Source organism: Corvus brachyrhynchos, unplaced genomic scaffold (assembly GCF_000691975.1).
Source record: "Corvus brachyrhynchos isolate BGI_N302 unplaced genomic scaffold, ASM69197v1 scaffold43, whole genome shotgun sequence".
In the NCBI taxonomy this organism is placed as follows: Eukaryota; Metazoa; Chordata; class Aves; order Passeriformes; family Corvidae; genus Corvus; species Corvus brachyrhynchos.
Window position 1 is genome coordinate 1561245 of NW_008237353.1, and position 17656 is coordinate 1578900.

Here is a 17656-nt window from a genome sequence, read left to right on the forward strand (position 1 = left end):
GGATGGTTTTCAGTAGGAGTTAGATCAGTATTCAATTAAATACACAATTCAGTAAGACAGGCCTTAACTGCTTCTCTTATTAATAACACTAAAATTAGTTTACTCAACAGAGACATTTGGTCTTTATTTTAAAATTATTTCCAAATCCAGAAAATATTTAAACTGTGTGCTCAGCCAAGAGTTTGTATTTTCTGTTGAAGAAGGATGCTCAGAAACTTGTGTCAAAAAGCATGAAATTGTGGGTTTCAGCAGATCCTCCTAATAGAGGCAATAATTAAAGTTGTTGTAAAGATTGTAAAAGCATAAATCCATGCGCCTTTTTTCTGAAGTTTCCTTCCACTGCTTCTACACAGTGTTCAGCCTCTTCCAAAAAGCATCCTAGAAAGCCTCAGAATGTTACTCCCCCTGGTCTAACGGGGTCAACAACCCCTTCACAAAGCATGTACCAGGCTACTGACCTTTAACACCCACCCTGCCCCATTCCAGATGCATGTGGAAAAGTTACCTACTCTGGGCTTAAGTTCTTGGATGTGCACAGGAAGAAGAATTGAGTGTTTCACTTCTGAAACAGATTTGTGCTCTCCCCAAGTAAAGCTGACAAGCTAGACAGCATCACTTCTCAGCCCACCAGCTGAACTACACTGTGCCCCAGCTTCATCTCAAATCTTTGATTCTAGGAAGTTTTTCTGGGGTAGACTGCTATTAGTCCTACACTTGCAAAGGCCCTCTTGTTTCTTGTTGCTTTTTTCAGGGCATCTTTGCGGCATGGTTGATTTGAGAGATTAACAATCACGTGTGGCACACAGATGAGCCAGGCAGAATCACATGAGTGGTCCTGTTACAAAAAGGCACCTTTCCTGATGCTGTGCTTTTCTCAGGGGTTTATCAGGCTTTGTGCTCCAGGGAGCTAAAATTCTTGCCCAGGAAATAATGGAAGAAATGGCATTGGCTGCAAACAGATGATAATTTGCCCTTCTGAAACTATGAGAAGGTGCTGGGAGACTACTAGCACTCGAGTAACTTCATTGCCAGGGCAGGCAAATTACTCTAACTTGGTGGAACAGTCTATATGGATGCATGTATATACATACATCAGTTTTTATTCCACACCTGGCCAGGTAGCCTTAGCTGAAAGTGCCTAAGAAATAAAATTCAGGCAACAGCTTGGGTTTACTGTAGTGAGAATGTACCCTCAGATCTCTTAATTTTCCTATTTGCCAGATTGTTGGAAAATTTTGAACCAGCTGAGTAAAGTTTCTCTATTTTCTAAGGGTTTTTTTCTTACTTTCCTGTTTCTTCATTGCTCTTTCCAGGCAACACAGGGTGATGTTCAGGTTTTCTTCTCTATTGCTAAAAGAATTTTTTTGCAAAACATGCCAACTGAACCAGGCCTGGAGGTAGGCTGAAAGAATAGGCTCTATCTTATGGGCTGCTTTTCTCAGCTTCTCAGGTGGGATCCCAGCTGCTTAGGAAACAAGATAATCTCTTGCTCCTCCCCTTAGTGATTTAGTACAAGTCTGTCAAGAGAAGAGAAAGCAGGAAAGCTTTTTTTATTCCTGAGAGTGATAGGAGAACTGCCATAAAGCTGTAAAAATAGGGGCTATCTTTTAATCTGTTCTGCAGTGCTTGGCCTGTGATTTGAGAGAAGAGTGGTCCTGTGCTGCAGCTGGATTTCCTTGGCTGGGAAAGTGCAAAGGAAGAATGTGTCACCTGTAGCGGGAGGTAAGAAAGTAAAAAGCCAGGCTAGGAGCAGAGGTGAGCATGGTGTGGGTTTAGTGAGGAAGGGAGGTGGGCAGGGCCAGTGGCCCAAATGGTAGTGGGTATGGACTAGGAGGTGGTGGCAGGGCTGATAGCAGGGAGACTGCAAATGAAACAGTTGCTTTACTTGTTTTTTGAAAGAGCTGGCTATAGTAAATGTTTTATGCCCATTGGAGGTAGGGCATAGAGGATTCCAAAGTCAGGAGACAGACCAGACACACAACTCTGTAACAGAAACAGTCATCTCCTTCCAACTCACCTGTGCTTTGTATATCTCAGCCCATTTGTTGTTTTCTCCATTATACTTTTGGTACTTGTTCTGTCTTTCCCTCATATGCTCAATGCTTGTCAAAGAGATGTTCTTGGGGCCTGTTGTTGCCTTACTGTCTGAAGGTCTCACCTCTCTGCCAGTCTCTCTGCACAGTAAGTTAAAATTCTTAGGGTCCCAACATGTTCTTCTACTATCCTGAATGCCTGCTGCTCGCAGCTTTTTCCTTGAGTGCTCCTGCTTTTGTGTATTCCTCTGTGTATACAACGTGTTTCCAACCTCCTGATCCTTAGGGAAAGGGAATCTTTTCATTGAGCCATTAAAGAAGTTAGATAAATTTAATAATATAATAATAGTAAATTAAATTTGATAGAATCATGATAATGTGTGTGTGCTTGAATTTAAGTGACTGCCTTGTTACTAATTTGCCTCTTCCTGGTTCCTCTCAGTTGTTTCTTCTAATTAATGTGTTGTTACACACAGATTAGATACCTTTTCCCAGGTGAGATAGGTACCAGCAAGACTCAGCTGTGCCCTGCAATAAATCATTTACTTATGCCCTCAAGAAAGACATTTGCAGGGAACAGAGGAGTTCTTCATATTTGCAAGACAGATCCAGATCGATTCATAGATGCAGCTGTACGTTATCAAGAGTCAATGACAGAGTCCTCAGTATAATTGTTTGTGTGTCAACTGCAGTTGTTTTCCACAGCAGCACCCCTGGCTCTGCATCTAAAAGTAAGGGCTGAGGGTGTCTGTACCTCCTTGACTTTCAAAACCTGGGCAGTCCTTTTCAGTCTGTTTCCTTGTGGTTTGGTGAGCAGTTTCTGGGGGGAAAAATGATGTGATGTGTTGTGGCATTTTGTTCAGTTCCTCTTCCCTAACCTAGAACAAAACAACAAAATGAGCAATGCTCTGTAATGAGGGATGGAGGTAGGTATGTGTCAAAAACATGCAGCAGTTCTTTCTGTCGTTTTATCCAAATGTAGTCAGAAGATTATCACTGAATTTAGTCAATTTGTTCTGGTGTCCATGGACTATGAATCTTTTGCTATAGGAACAGAAAAAGACTGCTCCAGAAGTTTCCTCTCTTAAGAATATTTTTAGAGTAATCTTCCAGGCTTTCAGCAAAAATAAACCTGGACTTGCAACATCTATGAGATAAATATAAGAGCCACTGTACTGAAGTTAATCAGGTTTTGCTAGTAGGCTGTACATAAAGTGTCTGCATTAGCTTGATTTATAAGAAAGTAGAGGGTTTCGGGTGATAAAGCAAACCCTGGAAAAATACACAGCAGAATTAGATGACCTGTTTCTTTCCTTCAGCAGAAGGCTTCATGTCCTTCACTGTAAAATGACCCACTTCCTCATTTCCAAACTGAATTTTTTCCAGCCTAGCTGGGGGTTTCTTCAGTGTCTTTTGCAGGACATCTCTCTAGATGTAGAGACATTAAAAGCTTTCAGCATGGTATATTTTATTGTTGGGATGACACATTGCTGCTTGCCTACTGCTTTTTTTTTCTTCATGCATGGAGGTGATGGACTCCAATACCAGTGAAAGCCTAGAAATAATGATGTGCTAATAACCTCAGTGCTCACTCATGAGGGAGGGTTGTCTGCAGTGAGAATTCCCCTTTGCTGGTGAGTGATGTGTCTGTGAAGCTTGTGGTGTTGCTGTACACCCAGCAGACGTGGGGATTTGGTAATGAGGTCCTGAGGATTTAGAGAAGTTACTTTATTACTGCTGAAGAGATTTAAGAATGGTTTTGTTAAAGCTTCATAATCATAAATACTGGTCTCTGCTGCATACAAATGAGAAGCCCAATCCTACAGCCCTGCTGCTGAGGGCAGCACTTAGTCCTGAAAGATGTGGTGATTATGTGATTAGCCAGGAGGCTGAATTCTGCCATTTTCTATGTGAGGTTTAGCAGCGTTAAACCCACACTGAGGACCTAGGGTTGAGGTAATCACTATCCTGTTACCAGTTTCCTGAGTTATCTGCTCCTCAGCCTTTTATTGCCATAAATAACTCTAGAAGTCAGGCCTCACTGCCAGAAGTGTTAAGTGCTGCAAATAGTATAGAAGATGACTCATGAAGTGAGATGAAGGTGGAGCATGAATCAGTAGCAAGAAAACCGATATACAAAGGAGACATTCTGAATGCAGATGACACAAAAAATCTGAACAAAGAAATGTTCAATCATCATAAAAATGAATCAAAAGGGGTTTTTTTCAAAAGAAAAAAGAAACTCTTCTATTAAATGAGAAAGACCATTCCAGCAAAAGCCCAAAGCACGAAGGTGTTGCATACTGACCATGCTATTCCTTAGCCAAGATAAACTGTGGACTGTATAGAAAGAGATGGTTGGAAAATTCTTCCTGGTTTGTCCAAACAAAGCAGAGTATTCAGCAAGCAGGTTGCTTTCCAGATTGTTCTGTGTCTATACAAGCTAAGAAAAGAACTTGTCTTTGAGCTAAACAGTTTTGGAGATCAAGAGTCCTCATAGCTTCAATGAACCCACACTGAAAGCTAACAGCAATAGAAACACTAAAATAACCTGAGTGCATTCCCTGTAAATGATAATGCATGATAAGAAGATAAAATTCCCACAGACCGTTCCATTTGAAATGACCGCTTTTGGTCCTTTTGCTTACCCTCCAAAAGCTTGCACATGTAGGAGTGTCTTTAAAAGTAGACTTGGAAAAAAGGTACCTGATAGATGATGTCCTACAGCTGTTGGTACACTAATGAACTAAAGGGTCCTGTTCTGCCTGCAATTCAACTCCTGCCATTTCCTGGGAGAAGGGCTGTTTATTAGGAGTTTAATGTAACTCCTCAGAGGTTAGAGTTAAACATTTTCATGTTTGACATCAGCTACGATACTTTAGAAATTAGAAGAAGGTTCCTTGTTGAGGGGGTGGTCAGGCACTGGAGCAGGCACCTCAGGGAAGTGGTCATGGCACTAGGCCCTTCAGAGTTTAGCAAGCATCTGAATGGCACTTAGTCATGTGGTCCAGTTTTTGGTAGTCCTGCGAAGAGCAGGAATCTGGACTCAATGATTCTTATGGGTCCCTTCCAACTTGAGATATCCCATGATATACAATCTCTTTGAAGCAATAAAGGGTAAAAGCAACTTCCAGCAGGTGCTAAAATGCAATAATGGAAAGAAGCCTACCTGTGTCTTAGGTGAAAGCTTTGTCTCTGCTACCATTTTTAGTAAGAGCCACTGTTAAAATTGTAGAGGCTGGTTTATCCCATGGTGTGTATGGCTCTTCCTTGGCTTTGTTATGCTAGGTGCATAAAATGTTGCTCTCAAAGGTACTGCTCCTTTAGAGCAGTAATCCTTAGAAACAAGTGTAACAAGACATCCTAACATGTACTGCTTTAAGTTCCTTCATTCAGGATAAAGTAAGGGATGGTCAGAAGACTGAACACTTCTAATGTAGCTGTTTCACAGTGTTGGCCATGGCAGGAAATCTGGAGAAGATGGGTAATGCTGCCAAGGCTTCAGGGACGCAGATACTTACGTGAAGCAGAACTATGCACAGGAAGGGAAAGCTCTAGCAAGGTTCTCTCTCTCTCCAATGTTACTGTAAAAATTATCTCAAACCTGGTTGTACTCATCTTTTATAGGGTTGTGAGGGCCATGAGTTCATTTCTTCATTGAAGCTAGTGCTAGGAATGAAACTTGGCATAAATTCGTACTTATTCCTGGTCAGTTCCAAAACTTCAGATGTGAATTTACCTGTGTGTTAATGAGCAAAATCCAGAACTACATGTTGTAATTTGCAATAAGTCTGGGTACTACACCTTTTCTACTGTGTCTGTGTTAAATGCATTTAATCTGTCTATTCATAGGAAATCTGCTGGATTTGAGCTTTAATGGAATAAGTTATCCTTAAGGAAAGTAGCACAGGCTGAGTTTTCTGTTGCTGCTAAGGGAGAGCTGATAGTTAACAGCTAGTGACAGATTTATGTTTTCACTTGTAGGCTATCCAGCAGTGGGCCCAGCTCAAATATAAAGTATCACTTGGAAAAGTTGGCTTTGTTAGTGAAAAATATGAGGTTCATTTAAAAATCTCTACTCATTTTAAGACTGAAAAAAAGTGCCTTCTTCCTGTTGGGAGAATAGAAATTCTCTAAGGAGAAATAGCAGAGACTGAGTTTCTGTCAATAAAAGGATCTGTGTAATTTAATACCAGACAGCTTTTAAATACAATAGGAAATAAAGAGCAGATGCTCGCCTGTGTTATGAAGGGGAAAAATACAAAAACCTGCCTGCAGTATGTTACCTAAACTTAGCCACAGAGGGGCCAATCCTCTTGGATACTCAAAAATCTCTCTGAAAGAAGTAAGTAAAGGCTACAGAGAAGCTGTACTTGGAGACCCTCTATCCCCACTTTCCAAAGTGCTGGCAATAGGAAATGTGTTAGGCAGCACCAGTGGCCAGGCTGTAAGGCAGCCCTTGCTTGTTTAGTCCTTCTTGCGCAGAATCACAGAATATGAAATTTTCTGTTTGATTTTTCAATAACGTAAGTGGCTGAGGTCAGAGATGCATGAATGGCTTCCCTTTAAATGATAAAGCTACTCAGACGTCCTTGGTTTGAGCTTGAAGTGTTCAGGTGTTCAAGCAGTGATGGGATCATGCTTTGGAAAATGCATATCCATAAACGTGTTAAACTTCTTACGGATGTCCTGCAGACCTCCTCCTTCCTAACATCTGTACTCGAAAGCCTTTATAGAACAGGCATCTGGTCCTTAACACAATGCTTGACAACAGAAGAAAAAACTTGAGTTCAGAAACCGAAATAAATCTCAGGTTATCATTCAGAATGCAAAGAAAAGGGACACTAGCTTCTTAGTCAAATAGCAGTTCTATAATTTTTCATAGTTTTTTTACATCAATTTTGTAATGGTTTCTTAGGCTGAGATCAGATATGAATTGTAGACTTCTCAGCAGTGTCGATATCTGGGATTTCTGATGTCTTAATTTTAGTGTAATTTTAAGTCCTGACAGCAGCATTTCTTCTAGTTTCATGGGCCTGAGAAACAAATTTGTATCCCCTACTGGCACGCAACTTCCAGTGAGTTTTTCAAAGAGCAAGTTATTTCCTTTGTCCATATTTGAAACAAGCCCAGAAACGGTGAACAACTGGAAACCATTGCCAACTTCTGTTGTACTAACACCCCTACAGTGCAGTTCTCTGTTGTTAAACAACTTGCTTCTAAAGTCTAAGAGGATGTATGCTTGGATGTTTATTGTGTACAGAAGCTGCATCTCAGGGTGCTCACAGCAGAGTCAAAGCTGTAGCAGGAGTCCTGTTTCATATGACACTTACCTTGTTCTCATATGCTTCTCCAGTTCTGGCAGTGGTACTTCAGCTCTTGATTATTCCCTGCATCCTTAGCTCTTCAAGAATGATGATTTTTGCCTCTGTTTCCTCTAAGGGTGATGATTTACTGATGAACTCATTGGTGAGCAGTGTGTCTTCAAAAGATGTAAACATTAAAACTTCATACTTGTACAGCACTTGGCATTCAAACAATGCTTCATGATGTATTTCCAATGCCAGAGTTATTGTTTTAAGAGGTTACATACTGAGACTGTCCAGTGGAGAAGGGCCAGCTGGAGCCTCTCTTCACTGCTCAAAGTTTGCAGTAAACATTTTAGTGGCCTGAAGAATGGTGCAGGCACCTAGTCCAGTTACACCCAGAGGGGCACGTTCAGGAAACCATGGAAGCATATGTTGAAGACCTGTGAAGTCAATTTTTGAGCATGTTCCCAAAGAGGGTCCATAGGAGCTCTTGATAATTTGAATTCTTAAGGGTTCTGTGATCTAGTTGGAGAAAGCCAGGCTAGGATGGTACAGTACAAGCCTACTAATGGCCATATTGTAAAGATCCCTATGTTCGTCTGTTAAATAAACCCAAACTTTCACGTGTTTGTGTGGTATGTGATTTTTGTTGTAACAGCATTGCTACATTTGAGTCTGATCATAAGCATTTCAACAATTATATATTTATAAACAGCATTAGGACTAAAAACCAAGTCATTTGATAACTCTTCTGAGTGTCTGTTTAGTTTCCACATATTAGACATGAATAAACAATGAGCAGCTTTCAGGCCAAGACCCATTGGGTTTTGCAGTCCTCAGCTGACAGTTCTACCATCTGCCCAATCTCTATTGGCAGAAGTGAGAGCTCTTATATGAAAAATGCTTGGACCAAATCAAAATTGCAGATACTTGACATCTGCCAGTCTTCAAGAGCAGAGTGAGTATTACAATGTTGACTTATTTTTCAGTTGTAAAACAAAAATACAGAACATCTACCACCCTGTAGCTGACTCCGTACTGCTCCTAAAATAACCGAACCAGTTACCCAAAAAGCACTGGGGTTCAGCTGTCAGTCAGAACATGCAAATGTCAGAAGCCAGTATACAGCAAAACACATCCTGGCAAAAAATAAAAGTAGGATGAGTGGGCAACACTGACAAGTGATGTGAATTTGTATTGGTTTTACTAATCCATTCAGGAGAAAAATGTAGTTGAAGTATCTTGGTATGATATGTCTTTTTTGGTCTTGAAAAAGAAGATTGAAGCATGATTTCAAAACTTTCTGTTCAGAAATTTCCTGTGAAGTTATCCTCTAGAAAGTAGGAGGAAAAGGAGCTTAAAATTAAATGAAACCATTTCAGAGCAAGCAAATAATTTTGTTCAATATGAACTGAAATCCTTTCATCACGTCCTTCTGTGGTATTGGGAGTTAAGTCCTCTTTAAAAAATAGCAAACACCACTAATTACTATTTTTGCGTCCAATTTGAAATACTTTATTACAAGTCCAGTTTATTATAAAAAGTAAACAACCACTTTAGATATTCCACTTAGCATATTTGTTAAATGTAGTATGTTCACAGCACTTGAAAAATACAAGAGTTAAACTTTGAAGTTAGGGGGTTTAAATAAACCAAAAAATGGTGCTGCTTTTCCATTAGCAACTCGTACTGCAATGGTATCCTAAGATTATAGAAAAGTTTAAGTGCTCAGCTTGCACTTGAAAGAAAAAAATTCTTCGCACACCTTTGCTTGTTGTCATGATGATTTCTGGAGTTTTTATCTTTTTTTTCCATATTATAACTGGCCTTGCAACTTCTGGTTGCAAACGTGAAGAAATAACAGGGTATTGGGTGTTTACGTCCTATCTCTACTTGCTGCTTGTCAGGGCATTGTATAAAAACTAGCTCATTGTAACACCAGACTGAGAGGCCTCCTGTGGGCAACCTCCCTTCCCAATGTACTGTAATCCCAGTTAGAGAGGGCTGCCCCTGGGGACAAGGCTGGGTTTGTTCTCTTGGTCTATTCCAGGCATCTGCCAAGGAAAGTATTGATCCTCCTTCCTCTTCTGGTAGTGAGGGTTGAGTCATGCTGAAGAACATAATCATCAGCTACTCTGTGCTACTATGTCACAGTTTTAAACCAGTGCTAGGAGCTCAGTCTGTGTGGTGTCACAGCATGAACGTTTCTGAGTATGGAAACTGGCTGTAGCAATAGACCTTCAAGATTATTTCCTCCTAGGTCTGTGTTTGTGGAGCTGTTGTGAACTTCAGTTATTGTTTACCTGTGCTTTGGGAGTTGCTGCTTATCTGAAAAGACGTAAAGCTTCCTGGTGATTCCTTGGGGAAGATTTCCTCACTGGTCTCATCTTCAAGTTTGGCTCCATCCTTTGAAGTCCCTGTTGGTCAAGCTGCCCCAACCTGTGAAGGTCTGTCTCTCTTCCATCAATGCTGTCATTTCTAGTCTACAGCAAGATGAAGAAACAAATGAGAAAAGCTACTTGGGCTTCTAAACATTTAAAAGGCTGTCTAGAGTAGCCCTATAGAATTGGGAGGTTCAGAGTGCAGTGGAAGACAGGGATACCGTATCCATGTTCTGTCACAGGTGGATGGTGAGTGAAGGTCTCTTGGACCACTTCAAAATTCTTTTTTCATTTTCCCTTTTCAAAACAAGGCAATAACTTTAAGGTTAAATGTGTCCATAATCCATTTGACTCTACTGGAGTATTGTTTCAGTACTCTAAGTGCCTTCTGTATGCAGAACATTTGTTAGAAATTTAAAACTGAGTTTTAAATTAGCACTTGGTAAGGTGTTAAACTGTGCACCTTCTAAACAATAGCTTTGAACCTCCACATAATGCAGGATTAGAGCCTAGATGTATTCTTGTCTCTTCTCTGTATGTTTGGGCTTAAGCCAACTCAACTCTGTAAGCTTCACAAAGTGGCTTCGCATATATAATATTTACATATATACAAGCCCCCTGCCTCAAAATAACTTTTTGAGGCAAAATCCACCTTGCTGCAGTGTTGTAATCCATCACTGGTGTGGGAGATGAGTGCCTATAATTGTCTTTAATGAGGCAAGTGGGACAGACTGTGAAAAGCAACTTCTCAGGTGCTGTGAAGTCAGATCATGCATGTGGCCAAATGGTGAATCTGCCTCCCCTGTACCAGAAGGATTGTATTAAGCTGAATGAGTGATAGCCCTTCTCTTAAAGAGCTACCCCTAACATCAGCAAAACCATGTCTCTGTGTGTGTATGTCCTCCTGGTACACTCGTGTGCTAAGGCATCTCCTAACATACTTCAGACGGAGTCCGTGGGGAAGAGGTCACCACCTGGCTTTTGACTCCCTGGTTGTTCTGTAGCCGCTCAGAAGGCAGCTGTGCAACTGCAGCCTGGATAGAAATATTGCAGCCCATGGTGAAATTGTGAGCATCTGCTCCTTGCTGCTGGTCCAGGGAATTCCCAATTCTCTTCCTTGAGAGCTTGCTTATTCGTTATCACCAGGGAGTCTTAACTGTTGCCAGGGCCTGTTACTACAATAAATAACTCCACAGAAAGCTTTTTTCTTATGTCCTGGTGTACAGACATCATTGTCCTTGTCCAGACACTCCTCTCATAAGTTGAGAGGGAGTATGTTTCATCTGTGGAGCTGGGACGCTGGTCTAGGAGTACCAAGTCTGCATAGGCCATCCAGGGTGTTAGTGAACCTCCTGTGGGAACTCAAGCTGTTAGATGAACAAGATACTGTCATGTAAAATACACACATTTCAGTGTCTGGTTGGATTTGTTAAGTATACTTCAACACCATTAGCCATGGGAAAAGATCAGTTCTAAATCTGGAATTCCAGGCAGTAAGGCAAGCTTCTAAATGGGAGAAAATGTCATCAGGAGACAGGGACAGGCTGTGACTAGGGAAAATGTTTTAAGCATCCTTTGAGATCACTGTACAATTTCTTGATTGCTGTTTGAGTCTGTTCACATCCTTAGAAGTAGATGTCTGTAGGAGATTTTAAAAAAAGGAAAAAAAGCAGCCATAGCTTATACTTTCAAGAGGTTGTTATAAAAGATAGCAGAGAAATGTTAAGTCTGCTTTCAGTTGAAGATCATGTCTTGGGTCACTTGTGCTGACATCATCAGCTAGTTATAGTTAAAAGTAGATTTTTTTCCCCCCCAAAATATTTACATGAAACAGGCTCTTTGTATGAAATAAGGATTCAAAACCTTTTGAAGGAGAGAACAAGCTCGAGTAATTGTTAATAATGATGAGGATTTTTTTTTTTTAAGTTGTTTTTTTTTTAACTTCCTGAGACCCTGGTAACGAATGTCACTTTTCTGACCTTACCCTGACTTGTAGTGGCAACATTTCTTTAAAACTTGTCAAATTTTCTGTGTGTATATGAGAAACGGAGATGTTTACGTGACTAATGTCTCTTTTAAATAGTAAGACCAATGGACTTTCAGAATCAAATGAACCCCACTGCTGAGACACTGTGACTCCAGCTTAAGCGATTGCTCTGGCTGGCTGGCTGCAGGCAGCCTCTTGCGTTCCTCTTGTGTCCAGTCCAAGCCCTCAGCTGGTCTGGCTGGAAAGCTGAATAAACTCATTCGCATGGCAGGGAGCCTAAAGCGATCTTCCCTGCCCCAGGGTGCCTTGCTTGACTGTGCAAGGCGCTGCCTTAAGGATCCTGTACGGCTTCCAGGTTCTCTCTAGTGAGTGCCTCTACCGAGCTTGGAGCGTGTGTGTGACTGTACCTACCCGTGCTGGCATCCTGGTGCTGCAAGGCACTATCAAATGTGCACCTGCTGTTTCTTGAGAAACAGCTGTCTTCCAAGACATCTTGTTCTTTTTTCATCCCTGATCAACAGGGACCTGACTCTTGTGTTCAGTCTGAATTCACACAGAATGCAAGTCAAGTAACCTTTTGGTGTGTGGGTATTTTGTTGTTGTTCTGTTTTCTCTCTTTAGCAGATGTTTGCAGGTTGCATGTGGTAATGCTGAAATATGATTGATGCTTGATGTAGGGCAGAACAGGATGTACAGGTTGAGCTTCTTGTTTGTATTTTTGATTAAATGCTTACTGTGATGGTACAGTTCTAAAACTTGGTTTTAAGTAAACAATGAGTGAAATTTTAATCCTTTTCAAAGAGGTGATTTTTATTTGTTCCCTCAAACACAGATAAGGTGATAAAATGGAAATAATGTCACTTATCAAAGTAAGGAAATTGATTAAATGTAAAATCATAGGCTTTAGCATAGTCAAAAACTGGGTAAGCTTTATGATTTATGCTTTACAAATTGATTATTGGCACATAAAAGACAAGACAAGTGATAGTTTGAAGAAATAAGAGTACATGGGATGTAACAAGTGGCATGAAATTGGCCTCCATTAATATTTATGGCAAAGAACTTTCTCGGATCTTAACAGGATTTGTGCACTTAGAGCCTGAACTTTTAATATCTGACGCACATGATTAAATTGACGTGGTGAACAGTATGTTTTTGAACAATCAGAGCTACAGGCTTTCAAGAGCAGACTGCTCTCATGCTGATGCTGACTGACGATAGAAAATCCTTTCTCTCATTTTAGCAGCTTTTCATTAATATGTAACATTAAAAATAAGCAAGTTTCAGTACAGTCAAGGCACCAGGATGTGTGGTATGTGAAAAAATAGAGGATTTTCACAAATACAAATTAAGATATTTGCCTTTAAGAAAACACATGGAATGGAGCTTATGTGAAGCACAACATGGAAACTAGAGAGAAAGAGGAGCTGTGAGAAGGCTAGTAATGGTGAAAAGAGGAAAAAATGCAGGTCTCTCTATGCCTTATCTTGTGAGAATGAAAACAAAAGCCAGTCACAGGGATGTGCATGCTGGGGAATAATCACTACAAAATCAAAAAGCTGTTTCTGTAATTGCTAGTGGTATGTGGAGGAAATTGAAATGTATGAGTATTTTAAAATGAGGAGAGTTGTTTTCAAAACTTCCAAATCTGAAGCTGTTTGATGGCTTGCAGGATGCTTGGCAAAATTAAATGGGAGGCAGGACATCTTGGTATCTGTGACCTTATCAGCTGTCTCTGATTTATACACCTAAATTAGTGAGCTGCTGCAGAGAGGGGAGAAAAGTACTATCCATGGAATGGCGTTTCTGCTATACAGCAAGGCTTTGCTGGTCCTGCTAAGTGACCGATTTCCATTTAGTATCACCACCCTGACATGTATGCAGATAAAAGGCATTCTCCTAAGGTTTGGAAGCTGACTGCAGTTATTAACAAACCAAAGCTTGGCTGATTTGAAAGGGAGAGGCAAATTTCTGACATTTTTAGTCTGGTAACAGTCCTGCTGGCTTCGAACAATAGAAAGTGATGGTGGATTTTTAAGGGACTCTGAGTTGCCATATTTCTCTTTGAAAACAGGACTGAATAGTCTGGTGGCTAAAGAGGAAATGCCCTGACAACTGGTGAGCACAGGGTAGTCATTTTGGGGGGGGGAAGGAGTTTGAAGCCAGAAAGACTGCAAGACTGCAGCCCATGCTGTGCCTGAAGAAGGAAACGGGTACCCATTTTCGCTGTCTGCTAGACACATGGGTGATGGAGTGGAGGGGAAAAATCCACCCCGGGAGAGGGGGACTGCAGCTGGGACTGAGTCTGGAGGCTGGTGGGGGCAGTAGGCAAGAAATGAGCTGGCTTGTGGAATGGGCAGAAGGAAGGGACAGAGAAAGAGATGAGGAGGTGAGATAAGATAGGGTGACTGGAAACCAAAGGTGTTGGACATGGACCAAAACTAAGCATTTTTGCAACTGAAGTCAAAGCCTCTACAGACTGTACAAGAACTGCTGCACTTCAGTGACTGACTGCTTAGCTAAATCCAAACAGGCTTTCACACACAGGCACTACATGATGTTTCTTTCCCTGCAGTTTTCTTCTGTTCTCAACTTGAAATCTTACCTGGGTAGTGGTAGATCAATTTGTGAGTGCTTCCATCTCTGTCTCGTTCATGTCATGTCAGGCTCCAGGTACTCCCAGGTGGACTAAACAGCTTGCAGAGCCTGAATTTTGACACATAGCTTAATATTTGTAAGACTGGGGTGATGGCTAAAATGGTGGCTGTAGTCAGTGGAGACCTGACTTGGTTGTGCTTTGCTAAACCAGCTCCATGGCTGGCACTCGTGTGTGTGTGTTGTATTTCAGTGCTGTATGTCATCCAAATGCTGTACGTAATCTCTCCATGGTGACTGCACAGTATTTGTTTCTATTTAAGGAGAGAAAGAGGTCTGGGTTTTCTGCCAGAATTCCCACTCAGGTAATTACACTTCTGCCTGCAGAATTTCCCCGTAGCTTCAATTGTAGTAGTTGTTCTTCGCTCCTGCTACTAATAAGTGTGACCATAGACCTGCTGCTGTGTTTTGGGAACACAGCAGTAGCTGCTTTGCTGAGGCAAGTGAAGTGACCCTGCTATGTATCCTTTATGCTAGACTTGTCCCTAGTAAAGACTGCTGCATCCAGTCATGCCACTCTGCAGCTCTCATCTTTCTGAGCCTGACTCTGGCATAACAAGTTGGTCTTGATAGTGAGACAGCCAGCTGGAAGCCAATGAAAAGATGATTAAGAGCCAAGAGAAAGCCATATGGAGAGAGAGAGGGATTTCTCTTTACAGAGTTATAAGTAAAAGTGTTTATGTCTTTGGATCCCTCTAGCTGTTTTTTTCCCTTATTTGCATCAGTTTTATGGGTGGGAAGTGGTTGCAGTTGATTAGCAAATTCTACCAAATCTCTTTAGCTAGAACAAATGTTGTAAACAGTAGATATTTCAGGCAGCTCTGTCAATACTAAAAATCAACACGCCAACATTGTAATGGTAATAGCACATATGTCATCATTATTATGCTACTGTTAACTACAATACTATATATGATACCAACATTATGAAAAAAGTATTGTTTAGCAAAATGTAAGAGATATTGAATGAAGGGCCTCTTGCCTCAAATTTACCTGATGTAGAGATTTATTTTTTTCTGAACTTATGACAGCAGAGCTAATAAAGTCCAGCTCAGTCTGGAAAACTCTTCTGCAGATGCTTAATTATCTTTGAAGTCAAAGTAAACACAGACCTTGTTCACTTGGAGCCTTATGCAGAGATTTAAAACAGAGGATGTCCAGCATTAAGAAGTTAAGACTCATCAAACATAGTGTAGATAGTAAACAGAACCAAGACAATTGAACCAAATTATTGATTCATGGAATTCATTCTTTCTCTTCACAGAATGTTCACATGCAGATTGTGTTCTCTTGAATGCAGTTCTTATTCAGATTTACTAAATGAATGTTATGGTGAGTGTGTGGGTTTAAAGAAAAAAATTCTGTTAACTAATTCTGTATAGATCATATTCTCAAGATTCAAGCTGTTTCACATATGTTATTGTTTCACTTTCCCTGACTGACTGAATGCTATTCAAGTGAATAGCACTGAAACCTTGCTTGAATTGCTACTAGGAGTCGGGGTGCTCAAAGTGTTCTCTTTGGAGTTGCAAGCTTCTCATGAACATGGAATAGTTTAAGGAAAGTCTGGCAAATAGGAGATGGGAATTTCTGTTACCACTTGCTGTTTTCCTTCCTGTCCAGCAAGAAAAAGTTAATTCTGCTAATTACTAGTAGAGTCAGGAACTGCTGCTTAGTTGAGAGCAGGGGATGTGTGTGAGAGCAGTTTTCTTACTGTAATGTTCAAGGCAACTTTTGCACAGTGCTCTCTTGAACAAGGATTCAGGCTAGCTTCTCATGATTTTAGTTGTAATATGGTGAAGTACTGATTGTGTGTGTGTGTAGATGAGGGACACACTGATTGTAAGTTTTGAAGGACTGATCTTCATGGTGTTCAGAACCTTTGTGTTGTGTCCCACCTTTGCATCCAATCCTCTGCAGAACATAGCTTGCCTGAGAGGTTCAAGACCTTTTTCTTTCCTATCCAACTAGAAAAAACATCATAAGCTGAAGGGTGGTGCTTATCTGAAGTGCATTTGCATCTCTCTTTATGCTTTTTCCGCCTCCCAAGCAACAGCAAAAACTTCCTGCTCCTCTCTCAAGTTGATCTCGATGAAAGCTCCTTGTCTGTTTTAGATCCTTTTGCTTTCAGTCCAAATACACCAGGCCTTTTCCATCTTGCTAAAATTGCCTATGAGTCTTTTGAGTATGTCTGCTGGGATCCTATCTGAATTGGTGGATGTCACTATCTTCTGAGAAAGCTTGTGTTTCTGCCACCGAAGAGTCCTTGCAGACTTCATACCATGCAGGTATGAAATAACTCATAATGGCATCTGTTCTCCAGAAACAGTCAATGCACATTAATTGGGTGGGTTGGGAATAGTTCGGAAGTCTTGCATCACTTTGGACTGAGTTGGCCTTTTCCCCAGGCCTTTTCAGACCCATACCATTTTACCTGAACATATGATGCCAGGTTTGATATCAGATTTTAAGCCAATGAGTAAGTTCTCAAGGTACAGTAGAAATTGCCAGGTTTTTCCTCCTAAGCTGTTGAACTGAGCTGAAATACACTTTCCTAAGGGAATACAGGAACCTGGAAGTGCAAACCCCTACACAGAGGCAAACCAAAGCCCTGTCAGAATAGGGAACGCTCTTAGAATCATAGAACGTTAAGGTCTGGAGAGGACCTTAAAGATAATTTAGTCCAAATACATCTGCGATGGACAGGGACACCTCTCACTGGACCAGGTTGCCCAAGGCCTTAGCCAACCTGGTGTTGAACATTGCCAGAGTGGGGGTATCCACAGTTTCTCTGGGTAACCTGTTCCAGTATCTCACCATCCTCACAGTAAGGAATTTCTTCCTAATCTCTAACCTAAATTTCCCCTCTTTCAGTTTGTACCCATTAGTATTTGTCCTATTACTACAGTTCCTGACAAAGAGTCCCTCTTCAGTTTCCCTGTAGACCCACTTCAAATACTGGAAGGTTTCTATGAGGTATCCACACAACCTTCTCTTCTCCAGGCTGAACAGTCCCAACATTCTCAGCCTGTCTTCATAGGTTGCCTCTTACCAACTTTGCGGACTCGCTCCAATAGTTTCATGTCCTTATTATTTTGGGGACCCCAGAGCTGGATGCAGCACTCTGGGTGGGGCCTCACCAGAGCAGAGTACAGGGGCAGAATCCCCTCCCTTGCCCTGCTGGCCATGTTGCTTTGGATGCAGCCCAGGATTCCTTTGGATTTCTGGGCTGTGAGTGTGCACGGTGCTCATGTGGGTTTTTCATCAACCATCACCCCAAGTCTTTCTCTG

General features: G+C 41.2%; 1 protein-coding gene across 1 annotated transcript; it reads right to left on the minus strand.

Moving 5' to 3' along the window:
• Positions 1-2587: 2587 nt before the first annotated feature.
• On the minus strand, positions 2588-13077 carry STMND1 (stathmin domain containing 1). The gene is given in 8 exon segments (XM_008630930.2): positions 2588-2676; positions 2679-2714; positions 2717-2779; positions 2782-2911; positions 3336-3461; positions 7367-7515; positions 9646-9781; positions 10665-13077. Coding segments are annotated over 8 exon segments (846 nt in total). The 5' UTR covers positions 10782-13077.
• Positions 13078-17656: the final 4579 nt, after the last annotated feature.